Raw genomic sequence first — 24,625 nt, 5'->3', positions numbered from 1 at the left:
CAGAAAGGGACCTGAGGGACCATCTAGCTCAACTCCCTCAAGTTTAGGGATGGTTACTGACCCGCCCAGGTTGTAAGGGACAGAGATGGGTTCCTTCTGCCTCTAAATCCAGCACTGTTCTCCCCAGAGATCTTGCCAGCTCATCTTCACTCTGGCCCCTGTTTACCTGTGCTCTTTCTATTTATTGTTCTGAGAAGAGTAATCCAATCCTGACCTAGCAGGACCTCCGGGAAAGGTGTGTCCATTGGCTGCCCATTGTTCTCCTGCCAACCTTGTGATTTTCCGGTCCATAAATCTCTACCTTGTCTGCTACTCTTCCCTATTACAATGACCTGGGTCTTTTTTTTTTTTTTATATAAACACATACAATCTTTATTCAGAATGGCAAAAATATTAGAAACAACCCATGTGTGATGGTGTCAGTTCAATTAACTGAAATAAATGTGACCTATGAATAAAATAGAATGTTAATGCACCATTAGAAATAATTCCTTCTAATATTTTGCAGTCTACTCATATTTTATTTCTTTCTTTTTAAATAACTTTTTATTGCCATGCCAGGATAATTTTTTTACAGCATTATCCCTTGCACTCACTTCTGTTCTGATTTTTCCCCTCCCTCCCTCCATCCCCTCCCCAAGATGGCAAGCAGTCCTTTACATGTTAAATAAGTTACAGTATATCCTAGATACAATATATATGTACAGAACTGAACAGTTCTCTTGTTGCACAGGGAGAATTGGATTCAGAAGGTAGAAATAATCCAGGAAAAAAAAATGCAAGCAGTTTGTATTCATTTCCCAGTGTTCTTTCTTTGGATGTAGCTGCTTCTGTCCATCCCTGATCAATTGTAACTGAATTAGCTCTCTTTATCAAAGAGATCCACTTCCATCAGAATACATCCTCAAACAGTATCATTGTTGAGGTATATAATGATCTCCTGGTTCTGCTCATTTCACTCAACATCAGTTCATGTAAGTCTCGCCAGTCCTCTCTGTATTCATCCTGCTGGTCATTTCTTACAGAACAATAATATTCCATAACGTTCATATACCACAATTTACTCAACCATTCTCCAATGGATGGGCATCCATTCATTTTCCAGCTTCTCGCCACTACAAACAGGGCTGCCACAAACATTCTGGCACATACAGGTCCCTTTCCCTTCTTTAGTATCTCTTTGGGGTATAAGCCCAGTAGAAACACTGCTGGATCAAAGGGTATGCACGATTTAGTAACTTTTTGAGCATAGTTTCAAATTGCTCTCCAGAATGGCTGGATGTGTTCACAATTCCACCAACACTGTATGAGTGTCCCTGTTTTCCCACATCCCCTCCAACATTCCGCATTATCTTTCCTTTCATTCTAGCCAATCTGACAGGTGTATAGTGGTATCTCAGAGTTGTCTTAATTTGCATCTCTCTGATTAATAATGATTTGGAGCATATTTTCATATGGCTATAAATAGTTTCAATTTCTTCATCTGAGAATTGTCTGTTCATATCCTTTGACCATTTATCAATTGGAGAATGGCTTGATTTCTTATAAATTAGAGTCAATTCTCTATATATTTTGGAAATGAGGCCTTTATCAGAACCTTTTGACTGTAAAAATGTTTTCCCAGATTATTGTTTCCCTTCTAATCTTGTCTGCATTTGTTTTGTTTGTACAAACACTTCTCAATTTGATATAATCAAAATTTTCTATTTTGTGGTCAATAGTGATCTCTAGTTCTTCTTTGGTCATAAATTCTTCCCTCTTCCACAGGTCTGAGAGGTAAACTATCCTATGCTCTTCCAATTTATTTATAATCTCATTCTTTATGCCTAGGTCATGAACCCATTTTGACCTTATCTTGGTGTATGGTGTTAAATGTGGGTCAATGCCTAGTTTCTGCCATACTAATTTCCAATTTTCCCAGCAATTTTTGAATGACCTGGATCTTGAATTTGTATCCCTGATGTTTAATACATTGTAAATGTTTGAAAAATCATCCATCCATCCCTGGATAAATACACATACACCTCACATGAATTTGAAGATAAATCTGCCAAAAAGAGGAAGACAGATCAATCCTCCTTTATTTGTGCTCCCAAATTAATATAAAGATTTAGAAAAGGAAATAGTGATCCCAAAGGGCCAGCAGCATGGATTTGTCAATAAAGTTTAGTCATGGTAAACTAACTTCTGTTCCACTCCAAAAGGGAGTGTCAGCAAAAGTTTACCTTCCATTTTATCAAAGCATTTAACAAACTCATTATAGTCTTATGGAAAAGGTGGCTTTTTATGGAAAAGAAGGAGCGGTCACAGGTATAACTAGGGCAGGTGATAGGGTTTGACCTAGGATAGCAAAATTTAGAGGGTTCTCATATTATCTAGAGTATAGAAGCAACTGGGCTTAGTATTGAGTTACATAGAGAAACATTCTCACCATTATTGGAAAGTGACCTCTGGTCTGGTTTACCCATCCTACCCCTCAGCAGCAGCCTCCCCATTCAGTGACCAAGAGTTGCTCAGGGCCAAAAATTCCCAGTTACAGTTACACATTGGCTAGACAATTGTGCAACTAGATGGATTTGAAATGAATTGAATAAAAAAAAAAACGCTCCAGGAAATCTGTGCTTAATCCTGTGCTGCTTAAATTTTTATCAATAATTTAGTTAAAAGAATAGATGGTTTGCTTACATTTTCAGATGACACAACACTGAGATAGGACTGACAACGAATGGGTTTGAATAACAAAGCCCAAACCTCAAAAGATCCCGTCTGGCTTGGATCTGGGGTTGAATCTAATGAAAGAAAATTGAATTGGGATAAATGTCAAGTCATATATAGGTTCAAAAAATCAATTTCATAAGTATAAGATCAAACGGAGAGAGAAAAATCATCTGAAAGAGATCTGGGGATTTTATTGAACTTACCCTCTCATCAGAGATCACAAAGGAGCTGTCCGAGCCCAAGATGTGAACACAGGCTCCTGCTGCCTTGATGGGCAGAGTTTCCAGGGCTGCTAAGGAAATAAATGCTCATCACTCTGCGCCTGCTCTGCCTTCATCATATCTCTATTGGAGCATTTTGTGCACCTCTGGGGGACACAAATTTTTCTGGAAAGGCTTTGATTATCTGTAAAGTAACCTGAGGAGATAAAATAGCCTTGAATTGATGCCATAGGAGGGTCTGGGGATAGAAAACAGCAGAAGAGAAAACTTGGGGGGAAAAGTCAACACTGTCTCCAAGTCTCCATAGTGAAGAAGTGGGATTATATTCTTTTCTGCTTGGCCCCCAGGAAAGGAATAGGCGCAGCAGTGATTGAAGTCATAGTGATTTGAGCCTCAGTGTCAGAAAACTTGCTAGAAATCCGAACTGTCCCAAAATAGAAGGAAGGTCACAGTTCATCATTCCCCTTTCTCCCTCCACCCCCCAAAACAACCCAGAATGGGTAGAGATGGGGTTTTCAGGCAAAGGATGGAGGAGTTCTTGTTGCAGACGTGCATATGGGATTCATGCTTGGCTACTAATTGGACTTGGCCCTTGGTTTTGCCAAGCTTTGAGATCCTTTAGTTCTTAAAAAAAAAAAATACACACACGCTTTCCCTCCATTGGCCATTCCCTCAAGAGTCCAAGGGCTGGCTTCTAGTATGCATCAGAGTACCTCCCCTGACCCCCCCTTATCTGCTCTCCCCAGGCTCATCTGGACCTACCATGGAGACAATGCACCTAGACTCGGACTCGGCAGCTACATGCCAGTCACCTAGCAACTCACTGGAACAAGGGACGCCAGGCTTAAGCAGCAGATGCCCGGGGGAAAGTTGGACCTGTCAAGAAAAGCTACCAAGTTGGAAAGCGGTCAAGAACAACCCTGCTTTATTCCCGGTCCAATGGCAATTGGCGGCCTGGGAAACCTTTGGCAGATGACAGTGACTTGCCGGGAGTCTGGCACTGACCTTGAAGCAGCCAGAACTTTTTGAAGGGGCGAGGAGAGGTTCAATGTGAGATCCCAAGATCATGCAAGTGGCGTGGGTCTGTGTGGACTACTTGGCCCTTGCCCCGGTGTCGGCCCACTTCCTGAGGGACAGCAGGAGAATAGTGGATGAGGGGTCTGAGGACACAGCCTGGTGAGTTTGGGCCAGTCATGGGGATAACATCGCCAGCCCTGCCTACCTCCGAGGATCAGTCGAGGCGGCGTGTGGGAAAGTGTGCTCTTGTGTGTGGTGAAACCCTATAAAAGCATAAGGATCCTGGTATTGAGAGTTTGAGGAAGCAAACATTTATGGCCATATGAATATGCTCATTGCAAATCCAGCCCAGGTTCACAGACTTAGAGAATTTTAAAGCATGCCCTCCATTCAGCTTCTCATTTTACAGATAAAGAAACAGATTTGGAGGGAACATAAATCTAGAGCTAGAAGGGACCTCAGATATCTGGGCTGCCAAGGCCATATCCTCAATCCTCATCCATGTTAGTTAGCATAGTAAAGATATCCTCATATTCTTATATATCATAAAAATATTTTTTATTTTTCTTTTTTTCTTTCTTTTTTATCTATTTATTTTTGACATTCATTTAAAAAAAACTTTTGAATTCTAAATTCTCTTTTTATCTCTTTATTTATCTTTCAAATTCATTTAAAAACTGGAGTTCTAATTTCTCTTTTTATCTGTTTTGACATATTTTTAAAAACTTGAGTTCTAAATTCTCTTTTTATCTATTCATTTATTTTTGACATTTATTTTAAAACTTTTGAGTTCTAAATTCTCTTTTTATTTATTTTGACATTGATTTAAAAAACTTTTGAGTTCTAAATTCTCTTTTTATTTATTTTGACATTGATTTAAAAAACTTTTGAGTTGTAAATTCTCTCCTTTTATCAATTCATTCATTTATTTATTTTTGCTGAGGCAATTAGGGTTAAGTGACTTGCCCAGAGTCACACAACTAGGAAGTGTTAAGTGTTTGAGGCTAGATTTGAAATCAGGTCCTCCTGATTTCAGGGCTGGTGCTCTAACTACTGCTATTCATTTATTTTCAAAACCTTTTGAGTTCTAAATTCTCTCTTTTTATCTATTCATTTATTTTTGATATTTATTTTTAAACTTTTAAATTTTTTCTCTCCAGCCTATGCCCACCCAGTGAGAAGTAAGCAATATTATAGCAATTACACAGGTGAAGTCATACAAAACACACAAAGATAAAGACATGTTAAGAACATCCTCAGCCCCTATCCTTGTTAACAGGTTCCTCGGCTTGTTTCCTTGGGGAGAAGATCAATTCACTTATCTGTAATCACAACTCAGTTTTATATTTCCAGATCCAAGCTTGGCTCCTGTGTCCTAAAAAGGTTTCTCCCTGCCTTGACTTGTCTCACTTGCTTATTTCCAAATGAAGTGGGTGTTCCTGCTTTTGTGGCCAACAGTAGGGGGGTATTTCTGTGCCCTTCGTAAAACCATCCATGGATGAAGTTGCAGAATTTCTTTCTAGCCCCAGGACAAATAATCCTAAATCAACCCTTGGTTAACAAAATTGGTAGATCATAAGCTCCTTGAGGGCAAGAAATATTTCTGTTTTAGCTAACACATTTCCTGGCATTCAATGGGCATTTAATATCTGGCTTGATTGTTGAATAAAATTGAAAACAAACAAGCTGGTAAACAACCACCTGTCACCAGCACCTAACAATTCTCCCAAAGGGATGATGGGAATGAGAATCCTTTTGGATCAGCCTGGTCCCTCATGGCTCCAATGTCCTCTGCTTTCAGGATGGCTGGGGAGATGACATCCTGCTTTTTAACCAAGAAAGTCAGCAGAGCAAGAATCAGAGGCCAGACTTGTGGATCTGAAGGTAGTGTGATTTCCTCCAAGCTCTTGCTCTTTTCTGTCTCCTGGTGTGGCCATTCTCTTGATGGCCATTTTGTTTTCAATTAACTCTGCAGACCCCCAGGGCCATGTCACCCTGTACTTGAAGCTAGCTATGTTGCAATGGGGTCTCTTTAATCCCCCTAAATGGATTAGGGGCCAAAGAAGTTGGGTAGACCCTCATCCTGGCCTTCGGGGAGAACCACAGCTGATCTATTACTGGTGAGAGCTGAGTCTGTGTTTAGTTTGCCATCTTTTTCCCTCTGTTTTTGCCATTAATACATATTTACAGGAATCCTGGAAGAATCTGTGACTGCTGTGACAGGGAGTTCCCAGCATGGGAAGTCTCTCACCCAAGCAGATCACACACTCTAATTCTCAACCTTTGGTTGTATGTTCTGGCCCCTTCTCGGGAAGAAGGAAATGCTAAATTTCACTAAAAGATTAATGAAAATAAAGGTGTGGTTTTTTTTTCAACCATAATTTTAGGGTGTTCCCTGAGGAACCTTGAGCATATTAAATGTCTTGCCCAGGTCACAAAGCTAGGAATTGACAGAGAGGAATGGGAGCCAAGTCTTTCAGACTCAGGGGTCCTCAAACTACGGCCGCGGGCCAGATGCGGCAGCTGAGGACGTTTATCCCCCTCACCCAGGGCTATGAAGTTTCTTTATTTAAAGGCCCACAAAACAAAGTTTTTGTTTTTACTACAGTCTGGCCCTCCAACAGTCTGAGAACAGTGAACTAGCCCCCTATTTAAAAAGTTTGAGGATCCCTGCATCCATTAATATTTGGATCCCTGTAGCCCCCAGCTTCTTAAAACATGGCCTTGTACCTGAATGTGAGTCACAAAATGTGATTAATTATCAGTGTTTAATTTGTATTTCCATTTTATATACCTTTATATCTGGGGCTGCATAAACATTTCTGAAATCTAACGGGGTCAAAAATGGAAAAAATGGACTCAATTTCATTTAATCCAATTCTTATTTAACAGATGAGGAAACTGAGGTCCCGACAGAAGAAGGGTCTCACTCACACAGGTCCTTGGATTCCGCGTGAGGTGGTACTCTCCCTGCTGTATCCCCGGCCCCCAATCACTTACCTGATAGCGTGAAAGGGATGACAATTCTGTGACGCTGATTTTGTGATTCTGGCAGGAAACGTCCACCCTATAATTGTTCCTCTTGTAGAATTTTACACTTTCCTGGTGCTTAGAGGACTTCTAGACAAAGGAATCAGCTCTGCTGATCCTCCTTGCAGACTTGGCTTTTCTTAGTCCAGTTAAACTCACAGTCTCACAAATTTGCTCACCCTCCACCCCAACATCCCCACCTGCTGAAATTCTGATTTCTTCCACCATCCATCATATAGGATTTGATCTTCCAGCTCCACCATTTAATTTTACAGACTAGGAAACTGAGTTCCTGCATGGGACAGGGACTCGCTTGGTGGTACGCTAGGCAAGAGTCAAGAAAGCCTGAGTTCATCCTGCCTCGGACATAATAGTAACTATGTGACCCTTGGTCAGTTACTGAACAGCTGTCTGCCTCAGTTTACTCACCTGCAAAATGGAGAGAATAATAGCACTTTCCTCCTGGAATTATTGTGAGGATAAAGTAAGATAATATTTGTAAAGAACCTCACAAACCTGGAAGTGCCTTTTATGGTTGTTATTATTGTTAATATTGTTACCCAAAGTTATATAGCTTGTAACTAATAGAGCTAGAATTTTTTGTAAAGGGCTTCACAAACCTGGAAGTGCTTTCTATTGTTATTATTTGTTAATATTATTACCCAAGACTATGCAATTTGTAACTAATAGAGCTAGAATTTTTTGTAAAGGACTTCACGAACCTGAAAATGCTTTTGATTATGTAATTATTGTTATTCTTATTGCCCAAAGCTAAACATGTTGTAACAACTAGAACTGGAATTGAATGTTTTTTTTTCAGTATCCTATAGATTAAAAAGGACAGGTGACTTTAAAGACTACCTCAAGGAAGATTTCTTGATCTCCCTAGTCAAAAATAATAAAAAAATAAATAAATATCATAATATATAATAATAAATAATATAAACAACAACAATAATAGCAGCTAGATGGTACAGGATATAGAGCACTGGCTCTGGAGTCAGGGGGACCTGAGTTCAAATTCAGCCTCAGACACTTCCTAGTTGTGGGCAGGTCATTTAATCCTTTCAGCCTCAGTTTCCTCATCTGTAAAATGAGCTGAAGAAGGAAACGACAAACCACTCTAGTGTCAATTAAGAAAACTCCAAATGGGGTTGGGAAAAAACTGAGCAGAAGGGACCACTTCATTTTTCTCACTTTACCCTGTGGGTAGAATATAGCAAGAACTTAGTAAATGTTTAGCCATTCCAATTGCCCCAATTTATTTTTCCTTCCTGGGAATTCTCGCTAAGGACTTGTGCAGTTCCATTGAAAAACAAGCAAAACAATTATTCTTGTCTTTGTTGGTATAGGATTGGGTCTCCCCCTCCAGTGGGATCGAAGAAGGTTGTATTTAGGTTTCGGTCAGTTAGGAGTATTGCGATACCGGCTGCAAATACGGGTAGAGATAGAAGAAGTAAAACTGGATTGTAAGCTCCCTAAGGACAAAAGCCATATCTTATTTTTCAACAGGATTAAAAAGTTTTTCATTCAAAGCCTGACTTCTCTCTTCTTAGGAATAAGATCTAGATTTGTCATTTCACTAGTTTAGGGAATTTCCAAATGAGGAAACTCCATTCATGGCACAAGTTGGTACCTTTGCTGAAACTTGAAGTCCCAGAGCGTTGGCTGGGTGAACGGAGCGGGGTTGGGTGACTTGCCAGGTTCTCAGGGACTGAACACAAGAGATAAGGCTCTAACCCTTGTTTTGACCCCCCTCTCCCCAATCCTCTTTCCACCGAAGATCTTTACAGTCATGTTTGTTGGCCCTTGTAGAAAGTGGCTGAGCATCCCCCCCACCCAGGAAGGGCCATTCTGCTGGGGGAGCGAGTCTTGGGCAGGCCCAGGCTTCCCGTAAGTGGGTGGACAGCGACGTGGGCCAAGCACGCAAGCGCCGACGTGGCCTCTGTAAGCAGCAAGCCCCATCCGAAACTGGTCTAACAGGAACTTCTCTCTTCTCTGGAAGTTCCCCGCTCCCTAGACACGCACAGGCCTCCCACAGAACCCTGGGCTGCCTGCTTTGGCTGCTGCTGAAAGGAGCCCCCGGTGTGCTGGTTCTGTCTCAGGGAGGAGGCGTCCTTCGGCTCCTCCAGCCCCTCTATGGAGGGGCCCCGACCTTGCCCCTGTCCAGGCTTTCTTAACCACTCGCTTGGGGCCCAAGCTTGGCAAGACTGTGGCAGGAGGTGGATGGAGACCTCCTGTGGGCCAATGGCACTGAGCATCTTCAGTCCATGTGGCCCCAGACAGGAGATAAATAAATAAATAAATAAACAAACAAACAAATAAATATATATATATACACATATATATATATTTGAACCAATTCTACCATAACATCAGTATCAAGGGGTCCAGGAGGCCCTGAATGTGCGGGGTGGTTTGTTATCTACTGCTGCATGAGCCCCCACCTCTGGTCCCCAAGGCTGGCTCTCTCCTGCCCACTCCAGACCCTGATGGGGCACATGTGGCGCTTTGGCCTGCCAGGGTCCCTTGCTGGCACTCCGGATTTCTGGCTAATGCCCCAGGGAGTGTAAGTTATGGGCAAGAGCCAGGTCTCCCGACTCCCTTATCTCAGCCTCCGCCTCTCACTGCCCAGCCTCTCCTTCCCAAGCCCTCAAGGAGAAGGCACCTGTGGAAAATATATGGTTCACAAATACCATGCAACCAAATGTTACTTTTGACTTTTATTTATTGTGATATTTTTTTCCTGTGACAGCCCAGAAATAGCTCCCAGGTCTCTGCCTTTGTGCCCTTCCCTTCCTTCTCAGCCCCTCATTCTTTTTGTGTGTGTCCTCGTGATCCTGCCCCATCACTCCTCCTCCCCACTCCTGTCTTCCTCCATGTGAATTTCTCTAACTGCTGTTTCTCAAGTTTAATTCTCCCTCCTCCACCACCTCTTTTTCTTTGTTCTCCTTTTCTTCCCCCTTCCCTCTCTTTTCTCTTTTCCTTTTTCTGTTCCTATGTCTCTTCCTGTCTCAGTCTCTCCATGTCTATCTCTGTGTCTCTGTCTTTGTCTGTTTCTGTCTGTTTCTCTTTTCTTCACTCTGTTTTTGTCTCTGTGTCTCTCCCCTTCTCTCTCCCTCCTTCCATTTCTCTGTCTCTGTCTCTCTGTCTTTCCCTCCCTCCCCTCTGTCTCTGTCTCCCCCTTCCTCTCCCTACTCCCCTTTATCTCCTCTTCCCTCTCTTCCCTCTCTCTGTCTCTCCCCTCTTTCTACTCTTCCCCTCTTCCCTCTCTGTCTCTACCCCCCTCTCCTCTTCCCTCTCTGTCTCTACCCCCCTCTCCTCTTCCCTCTCTGTCTCTACCCCCCTCTCTTCTTCCCTCTCTGTCTCTCCCCCTCTCTCTACTCTTCCCCCTTTTCCCTGTCTCTCCCCCCATCTCTCCTTCCCTCCCCTCTGTTTCTCTCCCTCCCCTCCCCTGTCTCTCCCTCCTCCCCTTTCTCTCTCCTCTTCCCCCTCTCACCTCCCGACTCCCTCTCTTTTTCCCTCATTCACTCCCTCCCGACTCCCTCATTAAATCCCTTTCTCCTTGGCTGATCCCACTTAACCTCCCCCTCCTTGCCTCTCTTTGAGCTCAGACTGTGCCCGGCTCTTTTGAAGTCCGTCCCCTCCTGCTTTCCCCTTTCATTGCTTCCCTTTCCCAAGGCTGCTGAGCGCTCATCATTCCTCCTCCCCTGCCCCCCCCATTCCCTGCTTATTTTCTCGCCTCTCCTCCAGACCCGCCGTTGGTCCCATTCTGCTTCTCCCCCCCCCGAAGGCCCACGGCGGGCAGGATGCACATTCTGGTGGGGGCTCATCCTTCTGGGCCAGAGCTGCCCCTCTATGCTCTAGCAGGGAGTAGAGAGAGAAAGAGAGAAGGGATGCTCTAGCCCCTCTCGCTGCACTGACACATTTGTCCCAGTGCCTTCACCCACCTCTCTGTGAGGAAGGCCCTCTGCCAGGGCCCTTAACGAGGACCTGTTGGCTGGGCACGGTGCCCCGCCCAGAGGAGTCCCCGGCAGTCCTCCTCCCCTACCACTGGCGCCAGCTCTGGTCCTTGGGCCCCCATTCCCCCCCCCAGCTGTTCTCCAAGGCCATTCTTGGGGGTCACTGGCGTCCCCCAGCTTTCTCTCTCCAAAGTGAAGCCGGGCCCTTCCCAGAGGCCGGCTGGTGTCCGACGGAGCCGAGATGCCTCCGATACCCAGCCCCCACCCCAGGGTCCTCAGGGGATTCTTACAGGAAGCCAGATCTCCCTCTGGTGTCATGGAGACAGCATCTCCAAAATGGAGAGATGTTGTGCACATGATGGCCACTCTCAGCGCAGTTCCCAGGGCTCAGGGCACTTTGCAAAGTTCGCCTTCCTCCTTCTTTTAAAGAAAAGAAGGCTCTCGTTCAAGTGGGCTGTGAAAAGCCGTTCGGTCTCCTGAGACTTGGCCCCTGTGCTCAGTCTCTACATCTGTGCAATGGGGACGTAGGAACTAGCTGATAACTTCGAGAACGGACCAGAAAATGCACGTTGAGCCATCCTGACGATTGATCTCAACTCCAGGTTGGCCAGATACTTAGAAGGTAACCTGGGAAGCCCAAGAAGTGCATGACAACTCCCAGGATTCTTGTTCTTCTTCCTTCTCTCTATTTGGGAGGCAGTGTGGTAGAGTGGTGAGAGTATTAGAAGATCTGAGTTCCAATTCTGCCTCTGGTGTTTAGAAAGTGTGTGATCTCCCTGGGACTCAATTTTTGCCTCTCTAGGATGAGGGGATTAGATCAGAGCAGGGCTTCTCATCCTGGGACCTCAGAATTTAAAAATAAATGTATATATATTTTTCCTTTGTAATCCTCTGTACTTTATTATATGCATTTAAAACCATGGTTCTGAGAAGCCCATTGGCTTCCTGGGCCCGTCAGTCCAAGGGCTTTCTTGCGTCCCAGTCCCGTGCTCCGTCCCCTCCACCCTGACTTTCTCTCTCCGTCTGCCTCCTGTGTTGCTGCCCTACACAGCCCCGACCCAGAGGCCCTCTCCCTGCAGAGGCGGCTCCTGCCAGGGGAGCAGGGGCTCGGGGGCTCAGCTGGCAGAGGTGGGGTGGAGCGGGGAGGCTGAAGCCCGCCCTGCACCCGTGGATGTCTCCTCCTCTGTGGGGAGGGGGCTTCTGCTTCCCGTTCTCAGGGAGGACTCAGGACCAGGTGGAAGAGAAAGGAGGGCACTTCAGGGAGGGCACTGCCCCCCCCTTCTTGAAGGAAAGGGGGGATGGGACCCAAAGAGCCCCCTACCTGGGTGCCTTTTATACTAACTAACCTATCATCCCTCACCAATAAATTACAGAAATAAAAGTTCGCATCTCATGCCTTTGTAAGAGACCCCGCTCCCCTTCCCCTTCCCCGCGGCTGGGCCTGGCCCCCGGCCTCAGCGCGGGAGAGGGCTCACGTAGTTGGCTGGGAACAGGCCCAGCTGGTTGTGCAGTCGGCCGGTCCACCAGGACGGGTTGGAGCTGTCCAGGACCTCCACCAGCTCGCCAGTGCAGAAGCCCAGCTCGTCCTCCTCCTCCGCTTTAAAATCATACAGGGCCCGGGCCCAGCGAACTCTCTGTGGGGGGGGGAGGCAGGGGAGGGGGCCAGAGGCAGAAAGAAAGATCCAGGCCGTAAGTCGGGGGCTTCTGGTGCTCCTCCATTCCCTCCTCCCCCCCCCAAGGGCCCACCCCCAGGGCAAGGGCTCCTCAGGAACCGTGGTGGGGTTCCAGGCAAACTGAGGCTTGTGGTCTCCTCGGGAGGCCCGGCTCCTCCTCGCGCAAATCCGGGCCGCTTGGCCACTGTGAGGGCCCCGATTGGCTCAGAGCCCACTGGGGGGCAATCTCAGAATCCTAAGGGCCTTTCCCTCCCAAACACATCCACATACAAATCTGCCTGTAGATGCATACACATATACATAGATGTATAATGTATGTATGTACGTGTATAAATAATGTACAGATGTGGAAGGCATAAAAATGTATGTACATAAAAGCCTATTAAACATGCTTTAAACACATACATGCACACGTTACACTCATTGGTGCACATGCATGCACATATATACATATATGTATATACAATGTATAAATGTATGAATAATGTATTATATATGTATGTATAATAGACAAATGGGTATAAATGCAAATAATACACACATACATTTACATATAGATGTGTGAATAAACACACATATAAACATAAATGTATGTATAAAATGCATATTATAAAGCTTTATGCATATACATGCTGCACATGCACACACATATACCTATGTGTATATATAATGCATAAATGTGTAAATAATGTACATATACATATACCTATAGGCATAAATAATGTATAAATGTGTTAATGTTATAAACATATGTAAATGCATGTGTATAAACATGTAAACACATGAATATGTAAACACACAAGTACACATGTTTAATATGCATTTTTATATATTTATATGTGTGTTTATATAATACATTTATATATGCTCATACCTTATTTATACATAAATGCATGTATAAAATACATATTATATATGCTTTATATAAACATATGTGTGCATGTACACACATATACATATATTATAAAGAATGCATAAATGTATATAATGTATGTGTATGTATAAATGTGTGAATTTATGTATAAAATGCACACCAAACATGTTTTGTATATGTGCATGTATGCAGACACATATAAAGATAATACACACACATATGTATATATAATGTATAAATGTATACATTATATATATGTATGTAGAAAATGTACAAATGTATAAACAACGTATAAATATATAAATGTATGTATATAAGTATATACATACACACATGTATATATAAATACATATTAAATATGTTTCATACATAAATAAGGTAGAAAAAGTTATTAACATATGTAAATGTATGTATATAAACACACATAAATGTATGTATATAAGTACATAATAAACACATCTTAGACATATTTATACATACATGCACATGTGTGTGGATTTTTTTGGAATAGGTAAAAGTGACCATTCTTTGCTTTATTTCTTATAGAGCCTTAGTCACCCGTTGGGGATCACTTGAGTCAAACTGAGACCTGTTAAGTTTTAACTTAGAAAGGACCAGGGGTCCCCTGCATCCTGGGCCATCCCTAGTTGGCCACTGGGCCCCTGCCCTTGCCCAGCCCCCCTCCCTTGCATGACATCATGGCCTTTTTGAGAACAAGAGGAAAACCACAACCTGCCCCAGGAGGAAAAGCTTCCCTGCAAGGCTTAATTTAGACCGGGGAGTCCTGGTGTGGGAATGCTCTCCGTGGTACAGATCGGCGGCTCTTTAGTGACAGGAGGCTTAGAGAGGAAGCAGGAGCTCCCCGAGGAGCCTCCAGGACTCACGCTGCCTCTGCTCTGGAATATCTTGGGAGGTCGTGGGTTCCCTTAGTGGAGGTTTTCGGGCAGAAGCTGGATGACCCTTGTCGGGGATATGATAGCGGGTCATTTGTCCCTCATTCTTGAGGAGGACCGTGTATGTTTCATTAGATTGTAAGCTTTTTGAGGGAGGGACTATTTCAATTTTGTCTTTACTTCCCCAACACATAGAGTGCCTGGCACCTAGTAGGTGCTTTATAAATTGGGGCACAGTTTGGGGGTGGGCAGTTGTACCTCCGGGACGCAGGAAGGGACACTTCTAATTCTTTTCTCTTTTAAAAATTTTTTTGAATTATTAGTTTTTGAAGCTTCTAATTCTTGACCCTGGCTCCTTCACGAGAGCCTCCTTGACCTCCTGAAACCACAAAGGGGAACTTGAAACAGAAGGACCCTCTACAAACAAGATAAAGGAGACTGGCCTGGCAGCTATTCCCAGCACGTGATAGCCAGTCCCCGGGCCTTGTACCTCTGGGCACCCAGGCCTGAGGTGTTCCCTTCTCTGCTTTCTTCTTTCAGGGCTCTGGGGTGTCTTCCTGCAGGGGCCCATCCCCCCATTATTACCTTTTTCTGAGGTTATTTTGGTTATTCAGCTCTAACTGAAAAGGATCTGAGCCCCCTGCTCCAGCTCCCTCATTCTACAGAGGGAGGACCTGTCCAAAGTCTCCTGGGTAGGACGTGTTAGCCCAAATCAGCGCCCTGGTTTTACTTAAAATAAATAAAGTGAAAGTGATAAGAGGCTGAATCCTCTGCCTCCATCACCGAAGGGCTGATTCCGGGCCTAGGATGCTGCTGCCCATGGACCTTAGTGCCCCTGGAGTAGAGAGAGGCTTATTAGGGAAGGGATTGCCCCTCTCGGTTAGAATGTCCGCTTTTTCTGTCTCCGTCCCTAGGCCCGGCACATAGTAGGTGCTTAGGAAAAGCTTGTCCCACCGAGGAAGGCCGGCTTGGGAATCCGGAGACGTCAGCTCCCCTGTTAATCCCTCTAAATCACTTTGGAGTCTCTTTCAGTGACAGCAACAAACTGGCCTCAAGCTTATAATAACAGAGCTGGCAGTTACTGTCAGCGAGCCAGGACGGATGGGTGACGAGCTGTCTCCCGATGCTGCCCCGAGGGTGGGAATGTCTCACTCGGGGTGTGCCCGCTGGAGGCAAGTTCCCAAGGCAGGCAGGCTCCAGTCCGGGCTAAGCCGGACCAAGGAGACGAATGACCCTGCCCGCCGGCCCCCGTCCTCTCCGTTCTCACAGGGACAGAATTGTAGCTTGCTGCTGGGACGGTGCTTCGGAACCACCGGCTGAAAGCCGGCCCCCACCCAGCGGTCAGCCAGCTTTTGCCCGACACTGGGGAACCCACGACCTCCAAGATGGCGACTTTTTCTTGGGTAGTTCCTCCTGCCAGGCAGAGAGCCTGGAATCCAGGCCTGCCAGGACCCGAGGAGGAAGGCCTTCCCCGTTCCTCCTTGTGCCCAAGGGCCCTGGCTGCTCTGCCCCGATGCCGTGGAATGCTGGCGAATGGCCCCGTCCTTTGTACTTCCATCAGCCCGAGAAGGCCCAAGGAGCTGGGTGGGGAGGAGGCCCCAGCAGGTGTGCCCCAAGAGGGGCTTATTTCTGCCTGCTGCCGAGGCAAGCCCGGGAAGCAGGCAAGTAGGTACAAGACTGAGCAATACCAGGGAAGGATAAGAGGCTGAATCCTCTGCCTCCACCAAACGGGGTTCAAAGGGCCGATCGCAGGGCTAGGACGGGCTGCTGCCCACGGACCTTAGTGCCCCTGCAGTACTTAGAGAGAGGCTGTCTCCGGGAAGGGCAGTTCTCCCTCCTTCCCTCCCTTCCCACCCCCAGACCATTTGGCTCCCCTTCCTTCTGCTGCCTGGGAGAAGCCAGGAAAGGCCAGATACGCACCCCTACCAATTGCAGCTGTTCCGGGTCTGTGTGTCTCCGATGCATGAGGGCGGGGCTCATCTCAGGGTTCATCCGGCGTCCATCACTGATGTCAAAACTGCCTCCTCGCCGGTCCTAGGAAGGGAGATTATTTTATTTTATTTATTTTTCTGAGATAATTGGGGTTAAGTGACCCATTCAGGGTCACACAGTTAGGAAGCGTTAAGTGTCTGAGGTCAGATCTGAACTCAGGTCCTCCTGACTTTAGGGCTGATATTTTATCCACTACATCCTTGAAACATTATTAATTAGTACTGATAGAGGAAAGGGTAAAGACCTGATCTGGAGTGGACTCAATGTCCTCATCTGTAAAAGGAGTAGAATAACATCCTTTTCCTTTGTTTTCTTTCTTTCTTTTTTTCCTTCCCTCTCTCCCATGCCTTTGTGATCCTTAAGTCACTCAAAGAAATGGGAATGATTTGAATTTGGGTTCAAACCTTGTTTCTGCCCTTTATTACCCGTGTAACCTCTGGCTAAGTTATTTTACTTTTTTGGACCTCAGTGTCCCCATCTGTAAAGTGCAGGATCCCTTCTAGAGCTAAAGTTAAACGCCCCGAACCGCAGCTTTCGGCCTGCTGGGGGCCCTTGACAATACGAATCCAGGAAAGAGGTCTGTTGCTGACCCAGTTTAGGCTCCAAGCCAGCCACCCTTGCCCCGGCCCAGGTTCCCTCTCCCAGGGTACCGGCTGAAGCTGATGATGCTGGAACCGCTGCTGCTGCTGGGGTGGCGGCTGCTCCTGATAATGCGATTGCAGAGCTGGGGGGTGGTCGGGCAGCTTCCTATTCGTGGAAGGACGAGGCTCTTCTCTGCCAACGTGGAGCCCTTCCTGGAGCCGCCGTTCCAGGCTCCCACCCCAGCAGTTCTAGAGGGATGACAAAGGGAGCCAGAGGTCACATCAGGTGCACCATGGGATGCTCCCTCTGCAACTGGAAGGGCTCTCAGAGGCATCCGGTCCAGCTCTCTCAGAAACTGCCCAGCTTGCCGGCTATAAAGGGCAAGGATGGGATTTGAACTCACCACTCCCAAGTTCTCAGTTTACGGAGAGTTTTTTGAGGAAGCACAAACATTAACTTTTCCAATCTGCAGGTCAAGGAGCAGGTTCAGGGAGGGAACGTGACTTGGGCCATTTCCTCCCACCAGCTCCCAATTTTGCCTACTATGTGCCAGGTACAGGGCCCAGCATTAGCTCAGGTCTCCTGAGCCTTTCTTCCATGATCACTAATAGGCGAGTCTGAGAAGAATCCCCTCAGAGAAAGGGATCCGTTCCAGGTCCCACCCATCTCACAAGGGGCCTCCAAATCACACTAAGGCGGCTTGAAACGGTAGAAATTCCCTCTCCCCTTTGTCCTTGTTGCTCTGGTCTTTTTTTCCCCCCAAAGAGCTGAGCCTTTCTAGAGCTCCAGCCAATGCCCCTTCTAGGAGCTGCCTCTTAGCCCTCAACTTGCTCCTTGGAAAATTCATTTATTGCTTATGATAGAATGGTTACGCTAATTAAACCTATAAATAAGAACTACTCGTATATGTACAGCTCATTTTAAGGGGTATAACAGTGCTCTGAGGCGACTTAAGGTGACCCACTGGGATCTCAGAACTAGGAAGGATGGGAGAGACTCCACCTCCTGACTGTATCTTTACTTCCCCCCAGGTCCAGAGAGGAGCTCCTTCTTCCCCTTTGCCTCTTGGCTTCCTGCAAAGCTCAGCTCAAACACTTTTTGTGGGATGTTTCTCCTGTCCCAAGACCCAACTCTGAACCTATTACTTTATCTGCAAATTGGGAAATTTAACATTTGTGCTACCTCCTTAAAAGGTTTTTGTGGGGAAAGCTCTTGGTAAACTGTGGGCTTGGAAGAAGAGAGGGGAAGGGAGGAGAGAAAAGGGGAGGAGAGGAAGAGAGAAAGAAAGAAGGAAGGAAGGAAAGAAGAAAGGAGGGAAGGAAGGAAGGAAGGAAAGAAAGAGAGAAAAAGAAAAAAGAAAGAGAAAAAAGAGAGAAAGAAAAAGGGATGAAAGAAAAAGAGAAAAAGAAAAGAAGAGAGAAAAAGAAAGAAATAAATCCCAACTTTGTTATTTATAGCCTGCCCCCAGTGCTTTCTCTCTATTACCTCCTAGTCACACTGTGTTTTATATACATTTAGTTATCAGTACTTGGTTTCCCTTATTCTAATTCAATTTCATTCAATGAGCATTTATTAAGCACCCACCATAATCAAGGTTCGATTACATCACATTTGGATGTAAATCCTTAAGGGCAGAGACTGTTTTTGCCTTCCTTTCTATTTACCTTTCTTGTTTTTGCTCCCAAACTTACTGTAGTAATTGGCACATAGTAGGTGCTTAATAAATGCTTGTTAACTGACTGACTGGCTGTTGTAAACACGATGCCTCCGAGTCTGATCCTTTTCTCCTCGGGGTTCCATCCCCCATGGGTTACCTGGTCTTCTCGGCTCCCATCCCTCAGAAAGATTTGCTTCTGCTTTGAGATGGAGGAGGTCCGGTAGAAATTCACCAGCTGGTTCAGGGACTGAAATTTCTCTGTCCACAGGAAGTAGTGACCCTTGGCATCTCTCATGACCTTGAAGTGCTGGACATCTTCTTCATGTCTGGGCCCAAACAGAACACAAAGAATCCATTACAAAAGGAGATCTTCCGGCTTCCATCTCTCTCCCTGGAGGGATGCTGGGGGTCTCGTGGGAACTGGAAGCATCCATGTCAAGACCCAGCCGAGCCTGGACACCCAGCTCTATCTGGGGAGGATGGGAACAGCCACTCGTCACAACCAGGAAAGGCCAGAAGGAGGGGAGCTTCCTCTCATGTAACAGATTTTATTATCAGCAGAAAGCCATTTTACAAGCCAGATTGTGTCAAGGACACTCAAGCCAGCATCTCTACTAGAGACAAAAATAAAATACAATAAACTCCCAACAACTGGCAAACACCGCCGTCAGTTCCTTAAGGCCAGAGTCGTCAAGGACCCGATTTCAAAACTCATTTAGTATCTGAAGGGCTGTCCTGGGGAAGAGGGATTAGCCAGAGTCTACTTGGTTCTAGGCAGCGGTTGGGAAGGAGGGAGGTAGCCAGGATGGAGGATGTAGCAGGGAATCTTGGTTTTTTGTTCTCAAAGAAGACTATGATCAAGGAAGTGACTCAGTGCTGTGCCAGTGAATGGGATTGAAGTGAGGGAGGGCTGGGCAAGGTCACCTGCCTCACTTTCCCCTCCAGAGCCATCTGGGTCCAGGTATAGAACAGGAGGATTAGAGATGGTCTGCAAGAATGAGTGATCATGGGGTCAAGAATTCATTGCTGGAAGGAACCTCAGGGAACATCTTTACAGCAGAGGAAAAAGGGCCACAGAGGGCAAATGACTTGCCAAAGTAACTGAGGCAGAATTTGAACCCAGATCTTTGGAGTTCAAAGCCAATGCTTGCTAGACTAGGTAGTCTACAGTCCCCTCCAGCTCTCAATTCATTAAACCTAAGACTCAGCTGAAATCCCTGAAAAAAAGGGGAAATGTCTAAGCCAGCTTTAGCTCCAGCCTCCCCTCTTCCATGAAGCCTTCCTTGACTTTTTGTGACCTCCCATTTCTGATCCCCCACAGTCCTTCCCGTAGCTGCTTCCACATGGCCTAGGCTTGAGGACCCTACTCTTAAAAGCGGGGAATTAGATTTCAACTTAATGTCATGAAAACTTTCCTCCTAATTAGAGACAAACTGTTTGGAAAATATGGTCCTCATCCTTAAAGGGGAAACAGGCAGGGACTTGATGACCAGTCATTGGATATGCTAAGGTCAAAGGTTAAAGGACTGAAGAGGGGAAAGGAAGCTCAGACAGAATCCAACCTCTGTACACCCTGTGCAAGGATTAGAAGTCAAAGGGAGGAAGATCACCTGAGTGAAAACGAGCCTCATTCATTCTTCTGTCAAATGGAAGGGGATGAACTTTATCTTTAAAGTCTCTTTGAAATACATGGCAGCACCAGCCCTGCAGTCAGGAGCACCTGAGTTCAAATCTGGCCTCAGACACTTAGACACTTAAGTGACTTTCCCTGGGTCACACAGCCAAGAAGTGTTAACTCCAATAGAAAGAAAGAAAGAGAGAAAGGAAAGAGAGAGAGAGAGAGAGAGAGAGAGAGAGAGAGAGAAGGAACGAAAAATATGACTAAACATTGACTCTTGAAGATTTTCCTTAGTCAACATGAATTTATAATAACTAATAATAATTAGCATTTTCTAGTAAATTTATTTATTTTAAGACACATTATTTTATGAATCATGTTGGGAGAGAAAAGTCAGAGCCAAATGGAAAAACCATGGGAGAGATTAAAAAAAAAAAAACAGAAAAAAAAAAGTGAACATAGCATGGTTATATTCAGTCTTTCTAGTTCTTTTTCTGGATATAGATGGCATTTTCTGTCCAAAATCTATTGGGATTGCTTTGGGTCACAGAACCACTGAGAAGAACCAAGCCTTTCCCAGTTGTATCATGACTGATGCAATAGCTAGCATTAATATTACATTTTAAGGCTTATAAATAATTTTTTATAAAGTGCTTTCTCGTTTGATCTTCACAACTCGGAGGCAGGTGCTATCATTTTTACAGATATGGAAACTAAGTCAGAGAATGTCTTGTCCAAGGTCACTCAGCAAATGGGCCTCTAAGGCTGGGTTTGAACTTGGATCTTCCATTTTCCCATCCATGACTTCTGTATTATGTCACCCCCTAGTTGCTCGTTTATTAAGTATCTCCTAAACCAGGCAATACAGGAAGCCTAGGAATTCTACAATGCTTGGATACTTGGAGCGGAACTTCACTCTGCTTGACCCCAGAAGGAAGAATTAGTGGGGACGGGGGAAATGGCAAAGAGGCAGGTTTGGGCCTGGATGTCAGGAGAAACTTCCCTCACATGAGAGCTGGCCTAAAGTGGGATAGGGCTGCCTGCTCCATGGAGGTCCTCAAGGAAAGCCCAGCAGCCACTTGGTGGGGATGTGAAGGGAGGACTCTCGGCCATCAATGGACTGGACGCAAGGCCTCCGAGGTCCTTCCAACTAAGAGACCGCAGGGATCTATGAACCATCACAAGTCCTGGTTAGAATACAGGGGGAGGAGCAGCTGGATTCGATTCACTGGTCATCGGGGACGGGAGACCAAGAACATTGCCATGAAGCAAGCTATTGTCCTTCCGTCCGGAGAGCTTCAAATGCAGAATGAGACAGGAGTGAGGGAACCGAGTCAGACAGGGTGAAGTGACTTGCCCAGGGTCACACAGCCAGCAAGTGCTAAGTGTCTGAGGTCTGAGACTTCAGGGCTGGTGTATCCTTATCTTTTTTTATTTGTTCGTTTTTCCGCCTGATACACCGGAAGCACTTAACAAATGCACTGATTGATCACCGAGCTGGGAATAGTCTTGTATGACATATAGAGAAACTGAGGTCCAATTATCCAGCATCATTTGGCAATTTGTTGTTGTAACTAGCGCTGGAGCGTTCTTTCACCTCCAATTAATTCAGTTTGGTCCCACCTGATGAGTTTTTATTTAAGCACCTATTGCACGGCTCGGACAGACTTCCAAGGGGAATGTTTAACCTGCTAAAGGGAGGAGACTATATTCAAACACTTTGGTAACCCCACAGTTGGAGGGAAGTTGTTCTGCTAATTACAAATCATTTCTCTGTGGGTGGAAATAGAAATGATTTGCAATCAACATCATCATAATATTAAAACAGGCCTCCACAGGGCTCCTAATCGACAGCACTTTGTTAACCTAGATTATGATTAGAGTGCTTAAAAATAATAAAGTGGCAATTGTTTAAAAATGGGGTGGAATTGGAAGGAGCCCCCCCTTCTCCATCCCCCTCCAATCAAAGGGCTTAATGAGCCTTCCTGGAGAGTCTGCCCTCTATCCTTGCCCTTGAAGAGAAAACTCATTTCCTGCACACTCGGATGTGGAACTCAAGAGCAACACGTGAGCTGATCAGTGACCCGGCTGACCAGGGATGCTGTGTCCTTGGCCAGTGTCCGTCTCTCTGGACAGCTCTCCAGTCTTTGGTCTAGAACATCGAGGGTCGTGTTGGGGAGACAGCTGGGTGTGTGATGGCTAGGAAGACTGGACTCATGGAGCACCTGAAATACTACGTAGGTCACAAAACATCTCAGACTCGGTTTCCTTATCTGGAAAATGGGAGCAGTGATACTACTACCCACACAGGGCTGTTGTGAGAGTACAATGAGATGATGATAATAAAATACCTAGCATTTTGATAATCTATTTTAATAGTATTTTGCAACTTCTCACTGGATCCTCTTCACAACACAGAAATAATTCTCATTTTACTGTGGGAGAAACCGAGGCAGGGATACGACTGAGGTCATATTTAAACTCATGTCTCTATCCGATTATCTACTTCTTCACTTAGATGGATGCAAAGTGCTTTCCAAACCTTCAAGTGCTTTAAAAAAAGCTAACTATTATTCTCATCCATATTTTCATGTAGTCATCTTATATTTAGTGATTCAAGATTTAGAGCTGGGAGAGACTATCTCATAACAATAATAAAGGCTAATATTTCTAAAGAACTTTTCAGATATCATCTTTTGTGTAGTCCAGATGGGGAAACTGAGGCACAGAGCCTTTAAGTGACTTGCCTAAGATCACTTAGCTTAAGAGTCCTAGGAGCAAATAGCTCTAGAGCTGGCGGGGAGACCATTCATGGTCTGGTCTAACATTCTCATTTTATAGAGAAAGAAAATTATATATCCAAGGTCACCTAGGAAGTAAGCAGTGGCAGTGGGATTTGAACCTGGCAGTGTTGATGGATTTCCTCTGTGTTCCTCTGTCTCCTCTTTTGGGCTTTCACGTATATGAGGGATCAGCGCTTTCATCCCTTCCTTTCAGAAAGGAGAACTTAAAGGGAGAGAGAAGGTGGCTGGAGGTGAGTGGACAGAGGCCTGAACTTGGAATCCCAGGTACTGAGTTCAGATTCTGGGAGTCCTGGGCTCTTCCTGCCTCCCTCGCCTCTAGCTTCCCCCTCCCCACGTTCTGTTGTTGTGACTTCCACAGGGAAGTCTCCTTGGGTCAGTGGGCTACAAGTCTGAGGCCTGGCCAGTGAGTACCTGACAGAGATGGAGAAGTCCCCAGGTGAGCTCTGGCTGGCTCGGATGATGAAGAAGCCCACGTCCTTGCCCATGAGCAGGCTCTCCGCTTCGTGCCGGGAGATGTTCTCGTGAAACCAACTGTAAAGGGGGCACAAAGCAGGGAGATGATGATGAGGAGGAGAAGGGAGTCAGAGGACACAGCAAGGGGAGAAAATAGGAAAAATGGGCCGGGGGGGGGGCAGAGATGGACAAGAGACTGGAGGATATCCCTTCCTCCGAGATTAAACCAATCCTTCGATTTTCTTCCGGGAGTTAATCTCCCCAGGTGAGTAATTTTCCCTCTTTTTTCTTTCCCAACATGAAGAAAGATTTTTCCAGCTGGAAAACCTTGAACCATGGAAATATACCACATACAGAATCCGGACAGTGTGGGAGTGAGTCATTGCTGGAAGGGGCACAAGGACCAGCCGAGGAGTGAGGACTGCTGGGAGGATGAGCCAGAGGCAGAACAGGCTGGTCCTTTTTGGGGATTTCAAGCCTCCGGACCAGAAAAACACATGCAAGGAGGGGCCAAAAAGAGAGCTGCAGCCCACAGCACAACGTGGAGGCCGTGGGCTGCTTAAAAAGTGCTCGTTGATTGATGGATCGAATGATAGGATTTGGAGCCACAAGGGACTTTAGGAGCCTTAGTCCAATCTGTTTGATATTTTACAGAGGAGGAAACTGAGTCTTGTATATGGCAGAGCCAGGCAGGATTCAAATTCGGGTTCTTAGACACCAAATCCCACCTCCTTTCCTCTGCGCCAATTGCAGGATGAAGGAACCACTAAGGATTTCGGAGCAGGGGACTGATGGCACAAAATAATGCACATCTATCATGGGCCTGTGTGCAGCCCCTTGTGCTGATTTGGCCATATCTGTGTATGCAACAATTTTCCTGAAAGTGATAGAAAAGATACATGAGGAGGAGGGAAGGGAACTGAGATGTGGGGACAAGGGAAGCGTTTTCTTTGTGGGGAGGGCTTTGTGACTTTGAGCTAACCACTTTCCTCGCTCCTGGCCTCAGTTTCCCATTCTGTTAAACAAGAGATCTGGGCTAGGGGAACTTTGAGGTTGTTTCTAGTTCCTTTACCCTATATACTATGAGTGTGTTGAAAGGCAGAGGGAATAATAACAATAACAATGATGATA

General features: G+C 45.6%; 1 protein-coding gene across 3 annotated transcripts in view; it reads right to left on the bottom strand.

Moving 5' to 3' along the window:
* Window positions 1-11,817: 11,817 nt before the first annotated feature.
* Window positions 11,818-24,625, bottom strand: part of GRAP2 (GRB2 related adaptor protein 2) — a 104,094-nt gene continuing 91,286 nt past the window's right edge. For 2 of the 3 annotated variants that reach the window (XM_051962063.1, XM_051962064.1), the window contains 5 exons: window positions 23,453-23,572; window positions 18,777-18,945; window positions 17,031-17,210; window positions 16,309-16,422; window positions 11,818-12,582 (listed from right to left, as the gene is read on the bottom strand). In XM_051962063.1, the coding sequence (XP_051818023.1) occupies window positions 12,403-12,582; window positions 16,309-16,422; window positions 17,031-17,210; window positions 18,777-18,945; window positions 23,453-23,572 (763 nt within the window). In that variant the 3' untranslated portion in view covers window positions 11,818-12,402. The remainder of the gene's footprint in view (window positions 12,583-16,308; window positions 16,423-17,030; window positions 17,211-18,776; window positions 18,946-23,452; window positions 23,573-24,625) is intronic. The other variant, XM_051962065.1, reaches the window with a different exon arrangement.

The sequence above is a fragment of the Antechinus flavipes genome, chromosome 5 (assembly GCF_016432865.1).
Source record: "Antechinus flavipes isolate AdamAnt ecotype Samford, QLD, Australia chromosome 5, AdamAnt_v2, whole genome shotgun sequence".
NCBI lineage: Eukaryota > Metazoa > Chordata > Mammalia > Dasyuromorphia > Dasyuridae > Antechinus > Antechinus flavipes.
The sequence above is the reverse complement of the archived record's forward strand: the minus strand, read 5'-3'. Positions and strand labels throughout refer to the sequence as shown.